Raw genomic sequence first — 20,814 nt, 5'->3', positions numbered from 1 at the left:
AAGTCGCCGCACATTTAAACGCAAGCGCTCGAGTACTCCTCATGATCATCTACCAGAAGGGAAAAATCTCTCTATGTCCAAGGCATCCAGCGCTCGAATGCTCCCTGTGACTATGCACAGGAAAAGAAAATCTCTCAATGTCGAGAGCATGCGGCGCTCGAATGCTCCCTGTGGCTGTCCACTAGAAGAGAAAAATCTCTCCATGTCCAACGCATCCAGCACTTGGATGCTCCACGTCTCTACGCATTCTCCCTCGTGCTTTTACCGCCTGACCACAGCACACCTCTCCTCCTGCCCCATTGCCCCATGTGACAAGCTCCACACTCCCCCTCTCCCTCCCACACCTGCACGTGAAACTCCGCACTCGGATGGTCCGAGCGCCCCATTGGTTGGTACATCAACTCCCACCTTCTATCCTCCTCTCCTTCTCTTTCCATCCCTCGTCAGCCGGGCGAGCGTCTGACAAGACGACGTGTCCGACAGCGACCATGGCACTTACTGGCGAGAATTCTGGCGCGTCTTCCGACTGGTCTGGGAAAGTGTGTGTGTCTTTGACTTTGATTTGGTGGCAGGGGCACGACTTGGTTGTGATTACTAGAAGGTGTTGTATCGGTTGTTGTTGTACAGTGTAACATGATGACGGAAAGCGCCGTTACAGCTAGATGTTGGAACATATTCACTCATAACAGTAAAGTGGGTATGTTGGCAGGGCCTAGGAGTACTGTTGAGCAGTAATTAGAATTCAGTACTCTTTAGCAACGGCGTGAGGCTCCTTCCCATTTTCCTGCGCAAGTCCTGTCAAAGCCTTTTTTTCTTAATATATTCGCTCAATACGGCAGGGCAATTCTGCCTATTGCTGCTTCTTTGCTGCATGTCATAGTTAGCGTTCAGGAGAGACCACAGTGTTTGGTTACAGGACATGCCGATGCAAAGGACATAAAAAAAGGACCTGAACACTTTCCCTGGCGCAGAAACTCAAGGGAGGCTTGGGAGCGAATGGCCATCATGAAATCTATTCCATGCATGTAGTTCGACAAATCTACCTTCACAAACAACCCAAACTCCAAAATTCCCAGGCTCGATGCCAGGTTAAGCACATCCCATCTGCGTTGTAAACAGTGCATGCAGTTCATCTCCCGCTTCTTTCTCGCTTCTCTTCTCTTTTTCAGTCACAAAAGACCTTCATTGCATCATGGCTTCAATGGTGGTGCTCCTCCTTTTCCGCAAAATCAATCTTCCAGCCCTTGGCAATGCTCACCTTGGGGTCTCTGACGACGGCGTAGTTGGCCTTGCCCTTGGGACCCGCGTGATACGCCATCGGGACCGCGCGTCTGCGTTGGCTCTCCTTGGCGCCCTCCTCGCTAACATACACCTCCGACTTGCTCGACCATGCCTCTGGCGCTCCGACAATGATGACCTTTTCTACGCGCACCTTGGCCTGATCCTTGAGGTAGGCAGGGGTCTTGGGGCCAGCACTGCCGATGTCGACGGAGGTGAGGGCGTTGGTCGTCGTGTCGAAGAGGAAACGGCGGTGAATCGAGGCGCCCTCGAGGTAGTCGTAGGTGTCGCCATCGTCGACGTAGAGCTCACCCGAGGCTTTGCCATCTTTTCCGAGAACGATTACAAGCGTGTAAGGGTCGTACTTCATGAGGCTGGAGCTGCGACGAGGACGATCACGGCGCGGGATGATGTGACCGCCCTGCATCAACAGGGGAATCTTCTCCAAGGGAGCGTCAATCTTGTGGTGGCCCTTGCCTTGGTAGATCGTGTAGTCAAAGTAGTCATAGTACGGCTCATCATCAGCGATGTAAATGTCAACGCTGGTAGCACCCTCGGTCGTAACTGGCTTGGCCAGCAGACCAGTGTCACCAACGTAGAGCTGGTCATCGATGGCGAATCCCTTTTCGTCGGTAGGGTGGACGTAAAAGTTTGGTCTGATGATAGGCGCACCCGAGACACTGGCTTCGTGGAAGGCAGTGTACCAAGCGGGAAGCAGAGAGTACCTGACACGAAGGGCTTGGGTGATGATTTCCGTGTACGGCGAACCAGCGAGGTAAGGCTCGCGACGGCGAGTGTCAATGTGAGCATGACCACGCATGAACGGGTAGAAGATGCCCGTCTGGTACCAACGGGTCAAAAGATCTCTCTCCGGGTTGCCAAAAAAGCCACCAATATCTGCGCCAGCAAAGGGGAAGCCCGAAATTCCCTGATTCAAGGTCATGGGGATAGAAGCGGCGAGATGATCCCAACGGGCCTGGTTATCACCAGTCCACATGGCTCCAAGTCTCTGGCTACCAGAGTAGAAGGAACGAGTCAGGATGAACGGACGCTTGACCTCGCCCTTCTTGCGCTCAAGCATGGCTTGGAACGTTGCGTTGTGGAACGTAAGACCGTTGATGTTGTGGATATCGCGGTGTTCCCAGTTTCCGTAGTGCAGGTTGTCCTTGGGCATGGTGGTCTCGGGGCCGTTGAAGACGGACGGCTCATTCATGTCGTTCCAGATAAAGGTGTTGTGGGAAGTGCCCTTGAAATTTTCATACTTGAACAAGCTCTTCCACCAGTCGATAGATGCTGGGCTGAAAGTGTCGATCCAGTAGGACGATCCCGGCCAGCACCAACCCTCATAGTCATTGCCGTCCTTGTTCTTGGCTGCGAGGCCCTTGGACTTCATTTCTTCGATGATGGGATAGTCGCCAGTATTCTTGATGTGCGGGTCGATGATGATTACAAGCTTGCGGTCATGCTCGTCAAGCTTCTTGTGCATCTCCTCGGTCTTGGGGAAAGTCATGGGGTCCCAGGTAAAGTACTTCTTCTCATGGGTGTACTCAATGTCAAGCCAAATGACGTCGTAAGGGATGTTGAATTTGTCCATCTTACGGTCAACGTCGATAACGTCGTCATCGGTTACGTAGTTCCATCTGCACTGGTGGTAGCCGACAGAGAACTCCTGCGGAAGCTGGGTGTAACCAGTGAGCTCGGAGTAGCTCTTGATAACATCCTTGGGTTGGGGGCCCAAGAAGACGAAGACGTCCAATAGACCAGCCTCGGAGAACCAATGGGTCTTGGTATCCGTATGGCCGACGACTCCCATACTCATAGCATTCGCGGTGCTCTTGGCCTTGACGACGTCGATCCAGGTTTCAGCACCATTGAGCCAGAAGACTCCGACGGTCGAATCCTTTCTGTGGGCCTGCATGAAGGGGATGGCGCCGTAAAGCGTCATTGGGCTGTCCATCAGGTACTCGAATACATCGGCGTTGTACAGACGGTACGGCTCATCGTAGTTGCCCTCGCCTCCGCTGTTTTCGTTAGCTGCGAATTTTTGCAGAAACTTGTTACATACCGCGTCTGCTTGAGCGACAGGGAGCTGGCATGCTCGGGAATACCGTAGACGTGCTCGTAACCAGGGAAAGTAATGTCGAGACCGACACTCTCCGGACCCCTGGGCTTCGAGTCCGTGTTTCCACCAAAAGACTCTTCCCAAAGCAACGTTTCGTCCTCATAGGGAACAACAGGAGTGTCTTCCGGCTTTTCTTCTCCCTCGGGCTTGTCCACCTTGGGGCGCCAGTGTTCCATGTTCAGGAGGCCCTCACAGTTGAGCCTGACTTGAGTCTGCCCATCACGCCTAAAATCAATGGCTACAGGGGAGTGGCGGATGACGGCTTCAAACTTGCCTCCAGGGCCGTAAACGACCTTGGTGGTGCCCTCGTCCGCATCCGCAATCACCGCTGCACCAGTGCTGGGCTCGAGGCCGCCGACGATTGCCCAGGACTCGGCCTCGTTGTAACGCTCCTTGCGGGCTTTGCTCTCGTTGCGGAGCTCGATGTCGCCCTTTTGCCTCTTCTCTTCATCCAGCGTGACACGGGCGGTACCAGACTCGAGAAATGTAACAGTCAGGGGGAGCTTGACCTCTTCCCCAGCAGCATTGATCTTCTTGAAGACTGTACCAGACAGCTTGCCATTGTCAAAGGTGATGGAGGTCGGGTCGAGACGGTAGGGAGATTCCCAGGTAGAGGATAGCTCGGCAGCCTTGTCGGCCAAGGCTCTGTTGCGCGTGCAAAAGCCGGACTGGGCGCAGGTCTTGAAGTTTTCGTGTTTGACGGCAGCTGTGCTTGATGTGAGCTTGAATCGAGTCGTCGGAACTGCCGAAATGACGTACCTATAGGTGTAAACAAAGCACAAATGGTGGACAGCACCAGAACAAGAAGAGCCCAGCTTCGGGGCGTTCTGGAGACGGACCACATGTCGAAAAAGCCCAGCAGCCTTCCGCGAGCAGTGTGTCGGGAATCAATGGCAGCTCTGCTTTGATGATGCCAGCTGGTGAGCTTTCCCCGGGCGGCGAGCAAGCGGAAGCGGAGAGCTGCCACGTGACCGGCTCCGATCCCCCAATGGCTTCCCGGCGCTAAGACTGCCCCACCACCGAAAAGATGCAAAACGACACTCCCGACTCGTCCTCTCTTCCTCCCATCTTCAAGAAACTCCCGCCAAAAGACCGTGGTCATCTTCTCAAAAACATCCAGGCCCACGCCGAAAACAAATCCGCAACCATGTCCTCCTCCGAGCAGACGTATGTCCTGCCCGAGCCGAGCTCTGGCTCCAAACGAGGGGCAGCGGTGAAGCTAACTTGACGATGCAGCTTCATTGCCGTCAAGCCTGATGGCGTCCAGGTGAGTGCCAGCTCAATTCCACCGTCTGAGCATCCTCCAAGTTCTTTTTCATCTTAAAGCCGTCTCGTTCCAATGATCCTACGCATCCGCTCCCATCACCCATCCCCGCCCCACCCCTTGGTAAACAAACAGCCAGCTAACACATCTCCAGCGTGGCCTTGTCGGTCCCATCATCTCTCGCTTCGAGAACCGCGGCTTCAAGCTTGCTGCCATCAAGCTCGTCACCCCCACCAAGGAGCACCTCGAGACCCACTACGCCGACCTGAAGGGCAAGCCCTTCTTCCCCGGTCTCATTGCCTGTTCGTCCACCCTCCCGAGTACATTCCCATCACAAGTACAATGCTGATTCTCGCCTCTTACAGACATGGGCTCCGGCCCCGTCTGCGCCATGGTCTGGGAGGGCCGTGACGCCGTCAAGACCGGCCGCGCCATCCTTGGTGCCACCAACCCCCTGGCCTCCGCCCCTGGCACCATCCGCGGTGATTTCGCCTTGGAAACTGGTCGCAATGTCTGTCATGGCTCTGACTCTGTCGAGAATGCGAAGAAGGAGATCGCGCTCTGGTTCAAAGAGGGAGAGGTCATCAGCTGGAAGAGCCACAGCTTCGACTGGATCTATGAGAAGGCTTAGACTAGTTGTTGCGGTGTCGGGTCGATAGTCGTCACGACCAGCTGCTTGCTGAGTATTACTGGGATTCAATTATATTCAGCTGTCTATCCACGTGCAAGTTGTCTGACCTCTCTGCCAGACTTTCCAGCCTTTGCGTGAGCTCAATCGGTAGTACCGATCAAAGTCCTTCGCGCACACCATAGTTCTGCCGTTTGCTTAATGCCAACCTGAGACTAGAGGCAATTAGAGTCCCCTCACCCGTCGCCAGTGCAAGAAAGGGGGAAAGAAAGAAAAGAAAAAGACCCAAGTTTCCATTTTGCACTCCACCATTGCTCCTGCCCATCATCAATACGCCTCAAATGTCCCCTCACAATTCCTTCAAGTTCTCGTGCTGCTTGAATTTTGCGACGGGCATCTCGGGCAATCCGCGAAGCAGTGCCGGGATTTCCAGAGCTTGAGAGAGGTCACGCACAATGGGTTTCATGACCTCCGAGTTGACGGTGCCCTTCTTGTGCTGCGCCTTCGCCATAAAGCAGTCTATATCGGAATTCAATGCGAAGAGCTGAAGGTACAGCACTTCTTCTGTCTGCTTTTGCCGGTGGACGCGAGCGCGAGCCTGCGCCTCTACGTTTGCGTTCCACCATATCTCGGTCTGAATCACGACCGAAGCGCAAGTGATGTTGAGGCCGAAGCCTCCAGCCCCAGAAGTCAACAGCAGGGGAACATCTGGTGGACCTTCTTCGAAGTCTTTCTGGACCTTGGGGCGGTGTCCTTGGGCGACACTGCCGTCGTAGTGGAGCGCGACGATCCCTGCCTCTTGCTTGATGGCCGCTGCAACTAGGTCCAAGAATTTCAAGAATGAGCTGAACACCACGACCTTTCGGTCCGGGTACTGCTGTCGTATCTTTTTCCAAGTCTTGACGAATTGGGATAACCGATTTGAACCATGATATAGGTCCGTCATATTCATATCGGCGACCTTCTCGAGCCACAGTCTCCTTTTCTCGTGCGAATTGTTCTCCTTGTCGTCCACGTAGTCGTAGATCGCGTCCATTTCTTCGGAGGGCATGGCCAGCTCATCCTCCTCGTCGTCTTCGTCTTCATCTCCATATTCAGCGTCCTTCTTCTTCTTCTTTTTCGGTGGCACCATCGCTGGGTGCATGCTTGCAAGCTGGGCTTGCACGAGCAATCCCATCTGCTCGCCGTCTTCGCTTCCGTCAAACTCCATCGGCAGCTTGTCGCCCTTCATCTGCCGTCTTCTTTCAAAAGCTTCAACGAATTCCGATATCATCCCAGCCATAGCTGGATCGACATTGAAGTATCGTCTGAAGCTGTGACAATCCTTCAGCTTGAGCATGGAGCTTGGCCGTGCAATGGTAAACCTCATGAGGAACCTTTGGAGGAAAATCATGCGGTCTTGCTCTGGCCTGTCCACTCGTCCGTCATAATCCAATGTCGAGAAGGCTCTCAGAAACCTTTGGTGATCTTCGAACGGGTGTCCCGCCAAAAAATCAACGTATCCAGAGAAGTTGTGCCACTTGTTGTGTGGCAAATTACCCGACATGACGATGATGCTGTCGTAATAGAGGGACTTGATGGCGTCGTGTCTCGGTTTGTTCCGCTTATTGACCACTTGGGCCTCGTCCAGTACGACCCTTTTGAAGGGAAGTCCAACCCTCCTCCAGAATGCAGAATGCAAGATGTCGTTCGGTCTCTTCGGCATCCGTACGAGACCTGATCTGTCGTTGGTAAACTGATCAAGCTCTTCGGGGAGGCGACAACGCGCTCTTGCCGAAGTCTCAACAAAGTCATACGAGACTACGACTACGTCGACTCCCAGCGCGAGGAGCTCGGTGGCGGTCTTGATTTTGTCGGAGGAACCACCAAGGTGGTAAGCTTTCAACCCGTGGCCCTGCGACAAATTGACATGCGGTTAGCAAATCGGTATTACCAATTTGAAGAGGCGGCAAAATTTGTGAAGACATACCTCGGTCCAGGCTCCCTCAATATACCGGACCCATTGATAACACAGCGTCTTGGGCCATTGACGTTGGCCGCAACGTCTGCCACGGTTCTGACTCTGTTGAGTCTGCTCAGAAGGAGATTGCGCTGTGGTTCAAGGACGGCGAGGTCGTCTCCTGGAAGAAGAACGAGTAAGTGAAAAACAACCCCTTTCCAGGGGTAAATGAGAGCATACAGAGGCTAACGAGGTAAACAGCTTCGACTGGGTCTACGAGAAGGCCTAAATTATCATTCGTGGCAACTTGTGATGGTCACTGAGCCAGAATGAGGTCTAGACAAAGAATGATAGCATGGATGAATGAAAACCAAACACCAGACTTCTATGGATGCATGTACTGGTTCACAAAGCTCTGAATATGAAGGTGATATGTGTATCATTGTGAAAAACTCTGGTTGAATTCTTAAGTGTTGAAGTGATCACCAGGGGTACCCTAGGGGCCGGCCACCACTTTTGGCAAAGGACGACGACTGCTCCTTGTATATACCAACAGAGAGAATCTGAAATCCCAAGTCCTCTAGGCGTAGGTATTTGAATGCTCCTTGTCTGCTTGCAATTGGACATTAATAAATTCTCGGAGAAACGTCCCTGGGATGTCTTACAACTTTTGCTACCAACCTTTGGACCCTGGACGTGACAGTTCAGTCCCTGAACTGTCACAACACATCTCATTTTCACAGCAAATATGATACCTCCCTGTAGGTACAGCTTCTCACTTGGACACCACAGTCTTCGGCCACTATGCAGGCCAGGAAAACACCCGGCAGTGTCCGCCTGCCCTCTACAGTTCTCTCGTCTCTGCGACTATCGAGCTAGCCTGAACAAAGCCTCCCAACACATTTAGCACCGAAGCGTCTGAAAACTCCCTGTTCGCGCGTTCCGGCACATACGACTGGAACTAACTTCTACACCTACACATTTGTCCACCCATGCGCCGCCCACTTGCCCATCCTCTTACTTGCCAAGCTGGCCAGCCCAAGCCGACCCCTCCATCCCTCGTCTTTGCATCCAACAAGAGCCACATGAACCCACCCAACAATCCACCCACCAAGCTAAAATTAGCGTACCACACAAGGCACCACTCGCATCGCCGCAAAAAGACTAGTCGACAGCGGCCGACGGCTTCCGCCGCCCATCCATGTACAAAATAGCACTACCGCGACATTGGCACCCCTACTATGGTACCGATGACAGCCTTACACAACGCCAATCCGCAACGCCGCAACGCCAATCCCCAACCGACCCCCTGACCCCTCCTGCACTCCTATGTATAGACATCTGTTCTTTGGTGCGGTGCGCGCAGTATTGCCGCCCTCGACGTCAGCACGCCTAGGTACCTGTCTACCCCTTTTATGCTGCTGTTTCTGTTCCCCTGCCGACGCCGTGCTCGTCGTTGGGTCTGGGCGGCCAGCGCAGCCACAAACAGGTCGGTGGACAGGCGGCCTTGCGGCCTGAGGAGGCGCTGGCGCGTGGCGCAGCTGCTGTGTCGATGCGTTTGTGCTTTGCGCTAGTTTATGTTGGGTATTTTTGGGAGAATGCTCGAGGCTGAGCAATGCAAGTGGGAAGGTACGTGGGTGTGGTTGGGGGAGCGGAGCGTAGGAAGAGAGAGCAATCTGATAGACGTCTCTGACGTGTACTCGCTACAGGTATCCGTACAGACGCGATTGAAGACTCAATGACCACCTACCGGAGTGATTGATACCTAGTTCAACAACAAGTGCCCTGCCTACCTACCTGCCTCCAACACAAGCAACCACATCCTCTATATAGCACATATCCAGACCAACACGGATCCATGCACTATCACCACATCGCTAACCTTCAACCGTCCCTCCCTCTGCCAACCAATTCCGCAGTTACCTCCTTCACCTCCCATCCAGTCCCGTATCCCCTGCTAATAATCACCAACCCTGCCAACCCATGTGTCAACCTGTAACACGCCACGCCGGGGGGCGGGCCGAGTCGGCGGCAGACGGACGGGGGCGGGCGGGCAACGGGCCGAGCGGGCAAGGAGGACGGGATGGCGATGGCGATGGCGATGGCCCACTAGCAGGTAGAGCAGTGAGGAGATAGGTTGGCACCTACGACTTTGGGTGGAGGGTAGCTTGTGTACGTGTGCGTGTGGCGGCGCGAGAGGATGCGGTGCGGGCCGACGGGAGGAAGGGGGATGAGCGATGGAGGCTGGGGGATGTTGTGGAAATGAAAGAGGCAGGCTAGCACTGCGGGTGGTGGAGGTTATGACGACTTGCCTGACTCCAGCATCATTGAAGACCGCCGAGCTGCAAGTGCACGATGGGAACTTTTGTCAAACCGGCTTTTTCCATCTATACTCCTGCTGTTGATTCTGTTGCTTGTGTTTAATTGCCACGCGCGTCTAACGTGCTCCCATATCTTCCAACTTGCAGTGAAAGGATGAAGTGATGATTTTGGACTTTCAAAACCGTTGACTGGATGAGCGACCAAGGAGAAGGAACGAGACGGCAAAGGATGACGGGGCGAACAGAGCAAGAGAAGAGAACAAAAGGAAACAGGACAGCGTGCCAGCACGCCGTCGATCCCAAGTCGCAAGAACACACTGTTTGATGATGCGACAAGAAGAAGAGCAAAGAAGAAAAACACCACACCAGACGGCAGGAATTCGGGCACAAAGCTCATTTGTATGTATTCCACTCGTCTGCCAAAGCCACCAATCCACCAGCATCATCGCAACGACGACGAAAGGTTGTTCAAGAAGCGAAAAAGCCGCCACCTCTTTAACTCGACCGGCTTGCTTGAGCGGTCGAGCACCGAGGCAGCGAAGCAAAGAAGAATAGAATGTGCGCGTCAATCAAAGCAAAATGCCCTCCCACATACCTTCCATCCATTGAATCCCGTCATGTCGCGTCATGTCATCAAATGCTCCTTCCGCTTCCCCGCGACGCTTCCGTCCGGGATTGTCTCTACATGTGCCGCGCTGTACTGTACGATAGCTGATACTTGCTGCTGCTTCTGTACATCCCATCTCGCATCCCTCACCTCGTCGCTGCACCCATTCGGTCACGCACCTATTTGGTAAAAGTGTGGTGTTGGTGGGTAGGGCGGGTTGGCGGTAAGCAATTGTAGGTAGACGGTAGGCAGGGAGCCTGCCTTCGCACGGTCAACGGCAACAACAGGCATCCAGGCGGCCAAGGGCTACCTCATCCTACCATACCAAACCTGTCCTGCCACACGCTGCCCTACCCAGCTTGCAAGGCATCCGATAAACCTTACAAACCCGGAACCCTCGCGTGTCCGTGCGCGTGATGACCGCCGTGGACGTTCCGCCTCACACTGCCGCCGCGCTTGACATGGCCGCGCAAGTGCTCAGCACGGCGCTCATAGCCGTAGCCACTTCCCTGGCCACCATTTCCGCTGCCGCTGCCCGAGCGGCTGCCGCCGTACGACGACGTGCTGTTCCAGCCCTGGCCCGGGGATCCGGTGGACAGGGGGACGCCGGACGGCGCGGGGGCGGTGGGGGCGGTGGGGAAGACGGACTGCACGTTGACGACGCGGGTGGTGAGGGTCGTGAAGACTTGGAGTGTCTGGGTCGCGCGGAGGATGTTGGTCGTTGTGAGTTCGGGGGTGCTGACGGGTGGTTGCGGCTGCTGCTCCGGCTGGTTTTGACCAGGCTGCTGCTCCGGCTCTTGCTCGGGTTCGTTTTCTTCTTCAGGGGTGGGCTGGAAGGGAGGCTCCTCCTTGGGCTCCGGTTGCTCCTCTTCGGGCTGCTGGACAGTAGGCTGTTGGACCGGGGTCACGATGGGGATCGGAGTGCCGCTGACAGTGATGAAGACCGTCGTCGTGGGCGTAATGGTCTTGGTGACAGCAGGCCTCGGGCAGTAATTCGGCACTCCGGTAGCTGGCGCCGTGGGGGCAGAAGCAGCAGAAACAGTGGAGTTGGTGAAGGGGAAAGGCGGCGAGACAGCCGGAGGCGTGTAGGCGGACGAAGACGAGACGACCGCCGGCGAGGTCCCGACTGGAGTGCTGCTGCTTGTGGTGGGAGGCGTGAAAACGGGAGCGGGAGACGACGATGACGATTGAACAGGAACAGGCGTGAATGTCTGAACAGGAACAAAAGTCGGCGCCACGGTGCTGGTTGGCAATGGCGTCGACGTCTCGACGGCAGCGGAAGACCCAGCGGCAGCACCACCTTTGCCATCAACAATCTGCTTGAGCTTGCTGAAACCCCCGTAAAAGGGCGTGTAGGGGAAGAACATCTTGCCATCCCAGATGTGCGAGCAGTGGCTGGCATCGACAGCCTTGGCCGTGACGCTGCAGTGGCCGGTGATCGCGCCGCAAATCTGCTGGCCCGCGCCAGTGGAGATGTCGAGAAGACCGCCGTCACCGCGTGAGCACTGATCGATGACGAGGAGATGCTTGCAACCGGTCGAGCCGCAGACTTCGAGACAGTCACCGCAGCTGTCCTTGGTGACGGAGCCATATGCCGTCACGGAAGAGAGGTCCAGGGAGGCGTACGACACCTCGCACCACGGTGGGTTACTGTCGGCAACTCCGGAAGAATAGGACATGTAGTCGTGAAGGGTGGCATCGGTCTCAAAGCTGAGGGAGCCGGCCGAGGCGGTGGCCAGGATAGCGGCCAGAGAAAGCTGGAGAGAGAGCATGGTGTTGAGAGATGGTTGACTGTAGAGACTGGACTGGAAATGCTTTTTTCTGAAAAGGAAGGAACGGCAGCTCAGCTGCAAGATGAAGCCTCGGGCCTCGAGCTTGGAAGCTTGAGCAACTGAAAAGGAGTGTGGTGGTGATAAAAGGAAGGACTGGGAGGCGCTGAGACGGGTTGACTAGCTCAGCATGTCAATTACAAGTCGAAGGTGGGTAAGGCAGAAACTCAGAAGACTTATTTGGCGGGGGTCAGTTAGTTATAGGACGGCCGTTTAAGCATGATGTCGACGAGTGGATCTTGTTCCTGGGCACATGCAGGAACCGAACAGGCTAAGCTGGGAGCAGTGTGATGAAAAATGGATCGGGCGCCTGGCGTTGGTGGCGATGGCATGGTGGCAGCTAGCTGCGAGCTGGACCAACTGCAAGTCTTGGACGCTGGGTGGCTGCGCAGTGGGACGCCAGACTTTCAGGAACAAGACGCCCAGTCGTCCGCCCGGCCAAATCACGTCGTGATGCAGGGTACTGCCTTACGGGGAGCCTTCGACAGCGCCCGCTCCCGAAATTGCGACTGGGATGCCTTCATCGTTTCTTCTCATCTTCTGGCTACTTACTTTCATCATCAAAACATTCACAGCTTGCTCTTGCCCACCCCCCAGACTTCGGCACTAGGATTGCGCTCGCTCGTCGCCGGCTTGCCATCTCTGCCGCTACCAATCCCCTGCACCGGCCCAACGTTGTACGGCACTTGGCCCACGTACAGAGACGATGCCTTGGACAGCGTCTCAATGGCCTCGCGCTCAATGCGCTGCACCAGCTCTGCGCACGTCGGGATATCGTGGATGAGGCCAATGACCTGCCCTGCCGTCCACACCTGTTGTTCGTGTGAGCTCGTAGCCGCTTGTGCTGTTGTACACTTGTACCGCGACCCCCCGGCCGTCCTCGTATTTGACTTTCAACCGTCGGCTCCCCCGCCCCCAGGGTCGCGCAACGTCACCGTTACCTCTCACACAATACGAGTGCAGCCGTAGAAACATGTTGAAAAAAGCACGAGGTTGGGGAATGCACTTACACCATAGTCCTGTTGATGTACATGTCAGATCATGAAGCGAGAGTATTGGGTCTGGATTCGGCTCACCTTGTCACCGTTGAGGAACACTTCGCGTCCCCTTTTGCCCGACACGAACGGCGCAACCTCTTCAAACTTGCCCTCTTTGCTCTCCTTCTCGACCTTGACAGCCTCGCGCGCAACCTTGTTGCCGAATAGACGCGTTGTGTTGCGCCAGCGGCGAAGCACGAGCTCCGTGTCCGTCTCCTGCGCGTCGACAATAGTCTGCTTGATCTTGTGGTGGATTGGCGCCTCGATGGTGCACATAAACCTCGTGCCCATGTTGATACCTTCGGCACCAAGAGACAGCGCAGCAGCAAGACCCTGCCCGTCGGCGAAGCCACCGCTTGCAATAAACGGCACCCCCAGCGTCTGCCGCGCCTTGCTCAGCAAAATGAAGTTTGTAATGTCGTGCTCGCCAACGTGGCCGGCGCACTCGAAGCCGTCGATGCTGAGAAAGTCGACGCCCAACTTGACGGCGCTCTGGGCGTGCCGAATCGTCGTGCACTTGTGGAGGATAATGACATTCGCGGCCTTGAGCTGGCGGATGACGGGGCCGGGGCTGTTTCCCGCCGTCTCGACAATGTTGATGCCCTCGTCGATGATGACCTGGGCGTATGCGCCGTAGTCGGGGGGCACGAGGGCCGGCAGCAGCGTCAGGTTGACGCCGAAGGGGTTCTTGGTCATGGTCTTGCAGCGGCGAATCTCCTTGCGCAGGTCCTCGGGAGTCGGTTGCGTCAGGGCTGTCAACTGCGCTCTTCGGTCAACTCAAATTCCCGTCGCGCTTCATGGTCCGTCTCCAGACGGGGCAAGACTTACGATGCCCAACCCTCCGGCATTACTGACTGCGCTCGCCAGTTCGGCGTAGCCCACCCACTGCATTCCGCCCTGGACAACGGGGACTGCGCCCCTGAACGTCAGCGCTTGCTCTCTGGCTTCTCTGACGGCCTCCGTGCTTTGCGCGTACCTTTGATGCCCAGCTTGCGGGTCAGCGCCGTGTTGAATGGCATGGCTGCTCTGAAGTCGTAATCTTTCTAAAGATCTACCGTCGGTCCGCTCGATGCTCTGTACAGTGCGTCGCAGTCGCGTCTAGTATGCGGTCGAATTGCAGCGTCCGTAAGTCGTCCTATCCAAAAACAAAGGCAACACCCTGGATGGCCTTGGTGATGATGCAGAAGCAGAGTAAATCCCGAATCTAGGAACCCCGAGAGAGAAAGGGTATTAAATAGAAGGAAGAAGAGGAGAAGATAGGAATAAATGATTAGTCGGTCATGACATCGTTTTCTATCGTTGGTCCGCTCTCTGCGCCGAGGTGAACGGAGGAGACAAAGCACCACACGCCCGCCTTCGGTGGTCAGCTCCCCCGCTAGGAGACCTTAGCCGACAGCAAGCCGAGGCCGGCTCTTTGGCCGTGCTGGCGCTGACCGCCTGACGGGACAGGGACCTTGTCGATCTTCAACTCTGGTCTGTGCGCTGTCACATGTAGCAGCTGCCCGTGGAATGGAACATTTGAAGAAAAAAAGAACATGTTCGCCTCTTCTCTCGCTTACGGAAAAAAAGAACTGCTACAGAATCCGTCTGCTTCATTGAATGAAAGTTCAACAGAAATGCAGGCTCTCCCGAGCACAAGCAATCCCCAAAACTCTCCTCCGACGGCCCACTTCTTTCTCGCTATTCCTCGCTAAAGTTGCATCTTGCTATCCTTTACACGGACTGCAATCCGCAAGCTGTGGAGTTGAAGAGTCAAGTACCGTCAAAAGCTGTGGAGTGCAGAAATTACAAGAGCTACCTTTAGAAAAGGCGCAGACAGGGAGCATTCAAACATCTATGACACCTGAAGCTTGTTAGTCACCAAGTCCTCCGTGTGTAGTCACAAGGAGTCTTCAACACCCTTCAGCATTCGACATAGTCGTGGCGATTTCCGACAACCTAAGCCTCAAATGGACCGGGAGTCTCCGTTGTTCCATGGGAGCACATGAAGAGTTTGGAGAACAAGCATTCTGCATCCATTCGTATCATTTTCCTGTCCAAAACGCCAACGACATAAGCCCATCTAGTATCCGTATCGTGCCATTCTTCCAACGCCATGACTCCGAGTTTTCTGCACCTTAATGTGTCTCGAAAGAAGAGTTGGTCTCCTAGCCCGAAGCAACGCAGCTGGGCCCATGTTGTTGAGGATGGTGGAAAGCAGGTTGGTTCGCTCAAATGACAGGCCGAAGTCGATTTCTTCGGCTGGATGAGTGGCGGCAGACTAGCTGGATGGTAAGATAGCGAGATGTTGTTCGTCGTTTTTAGCAATGCCTTCGCTCAATCAGGTCATGTCGGCGACGAGCGTATGGGACAACCGCTATCGACAGGGCTGCAGAAGTCATCCAAACTCTCGATGTTGATTGTGTGGAGATTGAAAGATGTCCATCTACCCCAGCTGTCAGCCTCATGGTGATTACTTTTTCCATCTGACGTGCAGGAGATAAAATGTGTACGCACTCATCCAGTTCAAGCCACGATTCCTCGCCACCATGACGCTCGATGTGCGATTTCTATTCGTTTCGTTCCAGCTGGACTTGGCGGCGGCTGTGGTGGGGGCGATGGAGGATCGTCTCGCGAAAGCCTGTGGCGAGGCTGAGACTGAGACACCGCTGTCGAGAACGACGACAAATTCCTGCCATCTCTTTTTGGCTTGGATTTCAAGTAGCCATGGCTTCGAGAAACCATAGATGTGTGCCAGAGATGAGATTGTCGGGGGCGTTGACTGATTTTGTGTTCGTTTTTGCAGCAAGATGGATGGCTTGGAGGGAAAGCCATGATCAAGATATAGAAGCTCGATTGAGCAATAAATGGATGGAGACTGGCGTTGAAAACTGTCGATTCTGCCAATAATCCACGCCGGACGCGTACCAGATGATGAGAACTCCTTGACGACGCCAGAAACAACTTTGTCAGAGGAAGGAGGTAAGCTTTGTTGTATTATCGAGGCAACCACGGCCCGCACCGTAGACTTGGACTGGACCTGAGCGCTGCATAATGCCGCATGTGCTAGGTTATGGCTCAAGAGTGGAGACGGAGCTGCCTGCGCCCGCGAGATGGATAGCAAACACGGCCGGCAATTCGTACCGAAAGAGACAGTGACGCGAGAGCAAAGTCTGTCGCATGAATCTCCGTCACGTTTCATGCGCCGGGAGAAACCTGAGGTAACGCAGGGCTGATCCATTTTGGTCGGTGAGACGGGGAGGGAATCTTGCAGATTTCCCGAGTAAAGTCAACCAGCCGCATTAGCGTTACGATACCGTAGCCAATAGAACCATAAGCCGAACCGTGTCGAAGGCTGCAATTGCCTCATGGTTCCTGGAATAGTGATTCGATCATTGTAAATCTTCGACCGCTGTAAGCAAGACCATGCCACTTTTGGCTTTGATACTGCGCGACTCACATACCTGGCCAAGTTGGCTCTCCCTATAAATACAGTGAATAGGTGAGTCTAACATAGTGACATCTTATGTTCAGTGGCTCCCAAAGCCTAGTTCTCGCTGCAGCCAGCTGGCCAATCCACCTTCCCTCGACTCCATGATTTCAATTTCTGCTTTCACATTCAGTGTCAGCATGACCTGCAGTTCCCGTCTCCATTCCGCCTCTGTGCCATCTTCGAACACAGATTTTTGAAGCATCTTGGTAGCCTTCCGACGGTCCCTAAGGGAAAGACGGATGAGACCGAGGTCGCCGTGAATGTTTGAAGTGCCGGTGTTGCTGTTTTCCAAAGGCACAACGTCCGTAACTTTGATACCAAGCCACTCGATGCTAGGAGTACAAAGGCCGGCATTTTCGTGTGCGAGGGATTCAGAGCCGTGTTTGTATGTCGAAAGAATGCCAATGCCGTCCGGATCAGAGTCAACCAACCCGTAGATTCGACGACTGGCGGGACCCGTTGCCATGGCTTGACTCAGCGCACGGACGAGCTTGCGGGTTGCCAGATCCGGATAACCCTTGCCCTGCAGGAAATAAGTATGAAATTCCTAGAAAGACGACAACTGGCCCTCAGGAACAAACTTACCGTGACAATGGCCCCAACATTTTTGGCGTGATGCCAGAAGGTCGACGACACTAGTGACCGGAATATTGCCTGAAGGATGTCAATTTGACCATCAGACATAGATCATTGTGGCTACAACTTCTTTCTCAACAACGAGGACCCATTGGATTGCTGTGGCTTCGATGGAGTCTGATTGACTCAAACAAGGGACAAGATTCTCAGTGCAGTCATTGAAGCATTGACGCTGTTTGCCGTTGGCTTTGTGAATCGAAAATGCTCCAGTCGCCAAACCCTTGGCAGCAGCAATCTGTCCAACAATTAGAAGGGAAAATGTCAACATGAATAATGAGCTTACCACGTTGAGCGCAGACCTGGAAACTCCAAAAGTGAATGCAAGGTCGTCCACATAACGGTCAACGACCGCTTGGGTCAGGAACAGAGATGGAGTCCTGTAATAGATTTCTCTGTTCTCAGGTGAGACGGAATCAAACATGATGGCACGAGTTGCGATTGGGCACAAATTGAAACCAAAGCAAGGGTCAATGATCACCTCTTTGAAATGGTTGTTTTGGAGACGAGGTTCTCATAGATATGCTCCAATATACGAACCACCACAGCTGTAACAATTAGTGGTAGCACGGATGCTGGAAGTATGCGCATTTGAGCATACCAAATTTCCAAGCATCGCGTGCAGACTTGGCTGGATACTGGATTAGTTGAGAGGCTGAGCTTTGGGGTGTCTGGTTCCGTGAACGACTCTTCAATCGCAGTGTAAGCACTCCTTTCTTGGAATTAAGAACATCAACCATGCTCTCAAAGATGGACTCGATTTTGGAGATGGCGCTGTCTCTGGGAAGTGTTGTGTTTGCAGCTTCCTGGACATGTGAGGTGGGCTGACCACTTTTGACTTTTTCCGATTCGTTTGCTGTTCGGGGACCCTTCGAAAGTTCCTCAAGTCGGTCAGTGCTGGCCGTCTTCAATTCCAATGAGCGGTCGATGCTCAAAGCAGCGCCGGTCTGATCCATCAATAACCTTGGAGATGAATTTTGCCAGTCATTTGAACCGAAGAGCATATCGGACTCGTCGAGCTCCATTGCCGATCGGGAAAGCCTTTCATCGTAGTCGCTCACATCTTGATCATCGAAGTACATCATTTCTTCGTCAGAATCCATGATCGAAGAAGAGTGCCTGCGGTGAAGCACACAAAGATGAAGTCGAAGGTGAGGTGTTCAAGGCCAGTCGAGGTCAAGCCTGCCGAGTGGCTGCCTGAGGCAAAAGTGCACGGACTGCCGAAGCTCTTCCGGGAGAGCGCGACGCGTCTGGGTGCGCGTCGGACCTGCCTCAGTCAACGCCAGACCCCCAATCCCCACCTCACTCACGTCAAGCATCCATCCTCCGAGCGCCGTGTTAGCAGCGTCATTCGCACCTCACGCTCGGTACTCGAATACACATCATGGCCGATAACCCGCTGCCGATCGAGTCCACGCCGCGAAAGCGGCCGGCGCCAGACGATTTAGAATCGCTCGATAGCGCCAGCGCATTGTCAACGCCAAAGACGATGGAATCTCCCGAATCTATGCGTGCCTCGACCGATGGACCAAGACAAAACTCTCCGTCTCCAAGCCTTGCTGGCTCCGCTACCACTCCTCAAACGAATGGAGTTGGCACCCACAAGGCGAAGAAACGAAAGCTTACCCCTTTCGAGAAGCAGCAAAAACAGCTTGAAAAGGAGGCCAAGGAGCGAGTCAAGGAGGAGAAAAAGGCCCAGGCAGAAGAGAAGAAGGCTGAAAAGGTAGAGAAGGAAAGGGCCAAAGCAGAAAAGAAGGCCCAGGCTGACGCTGATAAGGAGGAGAAGGACAGGGTCAAAGCAGAAAAGAAGGCTCAAGCAGACGCGAAGAAGAGGGAGAAGGAGTTAGAGAAGCAGAAGAAAGAGGAGGAGCAAGCCAAAAAAGCTCGGGTACGGTCCAACTCACTTCGAGCGAGGATCTGCTAACACTCAAAAATCCAGAGCCAAATGAAACTTGACTCCTTGTTCAAATTCAAGCCGGCCGCAACCCCAGCGAAGCCTCCAGCTTCCACGGCGCCGAGCTCATCATTGCAGCACCATTCGACCCACCAGGACACGCCGTCAACATCCACAAAAGACAAAGCTACGCAATCTGGCTACAACAAAACCTTTTTGCCCTACAGCCTGCCATCTCACACCGTTCTCGCGCCCGAAAACCACTTTTACGCAGATCTGCCCGAATCAGCACTCCGGGATGCAAAAGCACGACTTGATGCTATAGTTTCAGGAAATGCCGAGGACGCGCAGAACTTGATTCATTCGGCAATTGAAAAGCGGGATTTCTCAAGCTTGTTCCAGATTCCCGAAGGATTCCGAGAAAAGAGAGGATTCCAGTATCCCTCAGTGAAGGAGCTTGTTGCGCGATTGAGTGGCACATCGAGCGAGGTCATCGACTTGACTGGAGAAGCTTCGGACGACGCATCTCGTGAATCCCTCGAAAAGCTCAAAGCGATTCCTATGAAGTACCTGCGATTCTGGGAAGACATCCGACCTCCTTATTTCGGAACTTTCACCAAGATCCAGTCGGAGCAGCAGGCGCGCAAGCTGGCCCTCAACCCATCCTCCAAGTCACTACCTGAAATCAACTACGATTACGACTCAGAAGCCGAGTGGGAGGATCCAGGTGAGGGTGAGGATCTGGATGTTGAAGACGAAGATGACATTGAGAGCGAATCTGGTGATGACATGGAGGGTTTCCTGGTCGACGATGACGACCCAGCACAGAACAAGCGACGCATGATTACCGGTGACCTGGAACCTGTCTGCAGTGGTCTTTGCTGGGAAACCAATAAAGGCTCGCTGCGAAAGGCTGATGGATCCATCGAGACATTCAATGGCTGGTCTGACTACAAGATGGGTGTCCTGCTTGGTAAGTAGATTCTCTCTGCCATCTTGACGTGGCTAACGTCTTTAAAGAACCGCAGCCGGCAGCTATTGACCCATTTTCAACTGCCTATTGGGAGTCTGCTCCTGCTCCCCTCCCTGCGACTCAGACTTCACGGGACGCCTTTGGCACCTTGATAGCATCGAGGCTGCCCCTGCATCCACGTCTCGAGGGGACCATGAACGGATCTCAAGCGCAGCCTGCTGCGGCTAGCGGTGCGCCCAAGCCTCCAAAACGCACCGTTCCTCCTGAAATTTTGGCCGAGTTCAAGGCTGCCATTGACGGCAGTGATCTTACGAAAATTGGCCTGATCGAAGCGCTCAAGAAACAGTATGTTATCCCTCATCTTCGTCCATAGACTGTTCTAACCAGAAAGGTTTCCAAAAATTCCCAAGGATGCCATTTCAAACACTCTGCCGATTGTCGCTCATCGAATCGGTGCCAAGGCCAGCGAAAAGCGCTGGGCTTTGCTGGATTCGACATGAAGGTATTGCTGACGATGCTGCCAAATTATCCAAATATGTCTTGCCACTTATCAAAAGCAAAGGCTTGTCCATCGCAAATCAGGACAGCTGTGTTCCAACAACTTGCTTCAACATGCGAACTCAGCGCAAACGCTTTATACCCAAAGTGTACCATAGCATTACGGTGGTTTCAGGTGAGAAGCGTTCATGTTTAGAGAACGACAGGACATCGAAAACTCCATGAGATCCCAATGACATGGAACTTGAGCGCGAAGAGTAAGCGAACAGTGGCTGCATGGAAGAATAAAGCGGATGAACTGCATTTTAGAGTTCGACTG

The 20,814-nt window shown here is 54.0% G+C and overlaps 10 protein-coding genes across 10 annotated transcripts; 3 read left to right on the top strand and 7 right to left on the bottom strand.

Annotated features, from left to right (window-relative positions):
- Positions 1-815: 815 nt before the first annotated feature.
- Positions 816-4,310, bottom strand: BKA78DRAFT_286593 (glycosyl hydrolases family 31-domain-containing protein). Its single transcript, XM_066885719.1, has 3 exons — positions 4,160-4,310; positions 3,344-4,106; positions 816-3,299 (listed from the first exon to the last, which is right to left on the bottom strand). Exons 1-3 carry the CDS (start codon positions 4,242-4,244, stop codon positions 1,199-1,201), a joined length of 2,949 nt encoding a protein of 982 aa, XP_066741077.1. The 5' UTR covers positions 4,245-4,310; the 3' UTR covers positions 816-1,198.
- Positions 4,311-4,432: 122 nt separating this feature from the next.
- On the top strand, positions 4,433-5,389 carry BKA78DRAFT_321585 (nucleoside diphosphate kinase). The gene is made up of 4 exons (XM_066889041.1): positions 4,433-4,567; positions 4,637-4,667; positions 4,819-4,966; positions 5,030-5,389. The coding sequence occupies exons 1-4, from the start codon at positions 4,548-4,550 to the stop codon at positions 5,293-5,295; spliced, it is 465 nt and encodes a 154-aa protein (XP_066741076.1). The 5' UTR covers positions 4,433-4,547; the 3' UTR covers positions 5,296-5,389.
- A 252-nt stretch (positions 5,390-5,641) lies between these two features.
- On the bottom strand, positions 5,642-6,997 carry BKA78DRAFT_345948 (P-loop containing nucleoside triphosphate hydrolase protein; the record flags this gene model as incomplete). Its single annotated transcript, XM_066890511.1, has 1 exon — positions 5,642-6,997. The coding sequence occupies one exon, from the start codon at positions 6,995-6,997 to the stop codon at positions 5,642-5,644; it is 1,356 nt and encodes a 451-aa protein (XP_066741075.1).
- On the top strand, positions 6,975-7,520 carry BKA78DRAFT_355352 (uncharacterized protein; the record flags this gene model as incomplete). Its single annotated transcript, XM_066891892.1, has 5 exons — positions 6,975-7,018; positions 7,072-7,165; positions 7,212-7,218; positions 7,307-7,427; positions 7,493-7,520. The coding sequence occupies 5 exons, from the start codon at positions 6,975-6,977 to the stop codon at positions 7,518-7,520; spliced, it is 294 nt and encodes a 97-aa protein (XP_066741074.1).
- A 2,724-nt stretch (positions 7,521-10,244) lies between these two features.
- On the bottom strand, positions 10,245-12,108 carry BKA78DRAFT_184516 (uncharacterized protein). Its single transcript, XM_066883471.1, has one exon. It carries the CDS (start codon positions 11,929-11,931, stop codon positions 10,540-10,542), a length of 1,392 nt encoding a protein of 463 aa, XP_066741073.1. The 5' UTR covers positions 11,932-12,108; the 3' UTR covers positions 10,245-10,539.
- Positions 12,109-12,291: 183 nt separating this feature from the next.
- On the bottom strand, positions 12,292-14,394 carry BKA78DRAFT_321577 (uncharacterized protein). Its single transcript, XM_066889040.1, has 5 exons — positions 14,002-14,394; positions 13,854-13,936; positions 13,065-13,784; positions 12,999-13,007; positions 12,292-12,800 (listed from the first exon to the last, which is right to left on the bottom strand). The coding sequence occupies exons 1-5, from the start codon at positions 14,042-14,044 to the stop codon at positions 12,558-12,560; spliced, it is 1,098 nt and encodes a 365-aa protein (XP_066741072.1). The 5' UTR covers positions 14,045-14,394; the 3' UTR covers positions 12,292-12,557.
- A 709-nt stretch (positions 14,395-15,103) lies between these two features.
- Positions 15,104-16,359, bottom strand: BKA78DRAFT_184406 (uncharacterized protein). The gene is made up of 3 exons (XM_066883469.1): positions 16,149-16,359; positions 15,522-15,968; positions 15,104-15,450 (listed from the first exon to the last, which is right to left on the bottom strand). The coding sequence occupies exons 1-3, from the start codon at positions 16,243-16,245 to the stop codon at positions 15,326-15,328; spliced, it is 669 nt and encodes a 222-aa protein (XP_066741071.1). The 5' UTR covers positions 16,246-16,359; the 3' UTR covers positions 15,104-15,325.
- Positions 16,360-16,534: 175 nt separating this feature from the next.
- On the bottom strand, positions 16,535-17,554 carry BKA78DRAFT_255650 (Spo11/DNA topoisomerase VI subunit A; the record flags this gene model as incomplete). Its single annotated transcript, XM_066885017.1, has 4 exons — positions 16,535-17,020; positions 17,083-17,151; positions 17,201-17,368; positions 17,417-17,554. 4 exons carry the CDS (start codon positions 17,552-17,554, stop codon positions 16,535-16,537), a joined length of 861 nt encoding a protein of 286 aa, XP_066741070.1.
- On the bottom strand, positions 17,548-18,286 carry BKA78DRAFT_184535 (uncharacterized protein). The gene has a single exon (XM_066883472.1). The coding sequence runs from the start codon at positions 18,231-18,233 to the stop codon at positions 17,688-17,690; it is 546 nt and encodes a 181-aa protein (XP_066741069.1). The 5' UTR covers positions 18,234-18,286; the 3' UTR covers positions 17,548-17,687.
- Positions 18,287-18,514: 228 nt separating this feature from the next.
- On the top strand, positions 18,515-20,497 carry BKA78DRAFT_332904 (chromatin assembly factor 1 subunit A-domain-containing protein; the record flags this gene model as incomplete). Its single annotated transcript, XM_066890026.1, has 4 exons — positions 18,515-19,018; positions 19,070-19,997; positions 20,045-20,342; positions 20,389-20,497. The coding sequence occupies 4 exons, from the start codon at positions 18,515-18,517 to the stop codon at positions 20,495-20,497; spliced, it is 1,839 nt and encodes a 612-aa protein (XP_066741068.1).
- Between the last annotated feature and the right edge of the window lie 317 nt (positions 20,498-20,814).

The sequence above is a fragment of the Phyllosticta capitalensis genome, assembly GCF_038381095.1.
Source record: "Phyllosticta capitalensis strain CBS 128856 chromosome Unknown BKA78scaffold_9, whole genome shotgun sequence".
NCBI classification, from domain to species: Eukaryota; Fungi; Ascomycota; class Dothideomycetes; order Botryosphaeriales; family Phyllostictaceae; genus Phyllosticta; species Phyllosticta capitalensis.
The sequence above is the reverse complement of the archived record's forward strand: the minus strand, read 5'-3'. Positions and strand labels throughout refer to the sequence as shown.

What these genes read in the sequence shown, in the direction of transcription:
- BKA78DRAFT_184516 (XM_066883471.1), bottom strand. Translation starts at nt 11,931, where the DNA reads ATGCTCTCTCTCCAGCTTTCTCTGGCCGCTATCCTGGCCACCGCCTCG.
- BKA78DRAFT_184406 (XM_066883469.1), bottom strand. Translation starts at nt 16,245, where the DNA reads ATGGATCAGCCCTGCGTTACCTCAGGTTTCTCCCGGCGCATGAAACGT. An exon ending in TCGCGTCACTGTCTCTTTCG is followed by an intron (nt 15,969 to 16,148) that starts GTACGAATTGCC and finishes CCTCTGACAAAG; the next exon opens with TTGTTTCTGGCGTCGTCAAG. An exon ending in TCGTGGCTTGAACTGGATGA is followed by an intron (nt 15,451 to 15,521) that starts GTGCGTACACAT and finishes CAGCTGGGGTAG; the next exon opens with ATGGACATCTTTCAATCTCC.
- BKA78DRAFT_321577 (XM_066889040.1), bottom strand. Translation starts at nt 14,044, where the DNA reads ATGCCATTCAACACGGCGCTGACCCGCAAGCTGGGCATCAAAG. An exon ending in CCGCAAGCTGGGCATCAAAG is followed by an intron (nt 13,937 to 14,001) that starts GTACGCGCAAAG and finishes TCAGGGGCGCAG; the next exon opens with TCCCCGTTGTCCAGGGCGGA. An exon ending in ATGCCGGAGGGTTGGGCATC is followed by an intron (nt 13,785 to 13,853) that starts GTAAGTCTTGCC and finishes CGAAGAGCGCAG; the next exon opens with TTGACAGCCCTGACGCAACC.
- BKA78DRAFT_321585 (XM_066889041.1), top strand. Translation starts at nt 4,548, where the DNA reads ATGTCCTCCTCCGAGCAGAC. An exon ending in ATGTCCTCCTCCGAGCAGAC is followed by an intron (nt 4,568 to 4,636) that starts GTATGTCCTGCC and finishes TTGACGATGCAG; the next exon opens with CTTCATTGCCGTCAAGCCTG. An exon ending in TCAAGCCTGATGGCGTCCAG is followed by an intron (nt 4,668 to 4,818) that starts GTGAGTGCCAGC and finishes ACACATCTCCAG; the next exon opens with CGTGGCCTTGTCGGTCCCAT.
- BKA78DRAFT_286593 (XM_066885719.1), bottom strand. Translation starts at nt 4,244, where the DNA reads ATGTGGTCCGTCTCCAGAACGCCCCGAAGCTGGGCTCTTCTTGTTCTG. An exon ending in TGCTTTGTTTACACCTATAG is followed by an intron (nt 4,107 to 4,159) that starts GTACGTCATTTC and finishes CATCAAGCACAG; the next exon opens with CTGCCGTCAAACACGAAAAC. An exon ending in CTGTCGCTCAAGCAGACGCG is followed by an intron (nt 3,300 to 3,343) that starts GTATGTAACAAG and finishes TAACGAAAACAG; the next exon opens with CGGAGGCGAGGGCAACTACG.
- BKA78DRAFT_184535 (XM_066883472.1), bottom strand. Translation starts at nt 18,233, where the DNA reads ATGGATTCTGACGAAGAAATGATGTACTTCGATGATCAAGATGTGAGC.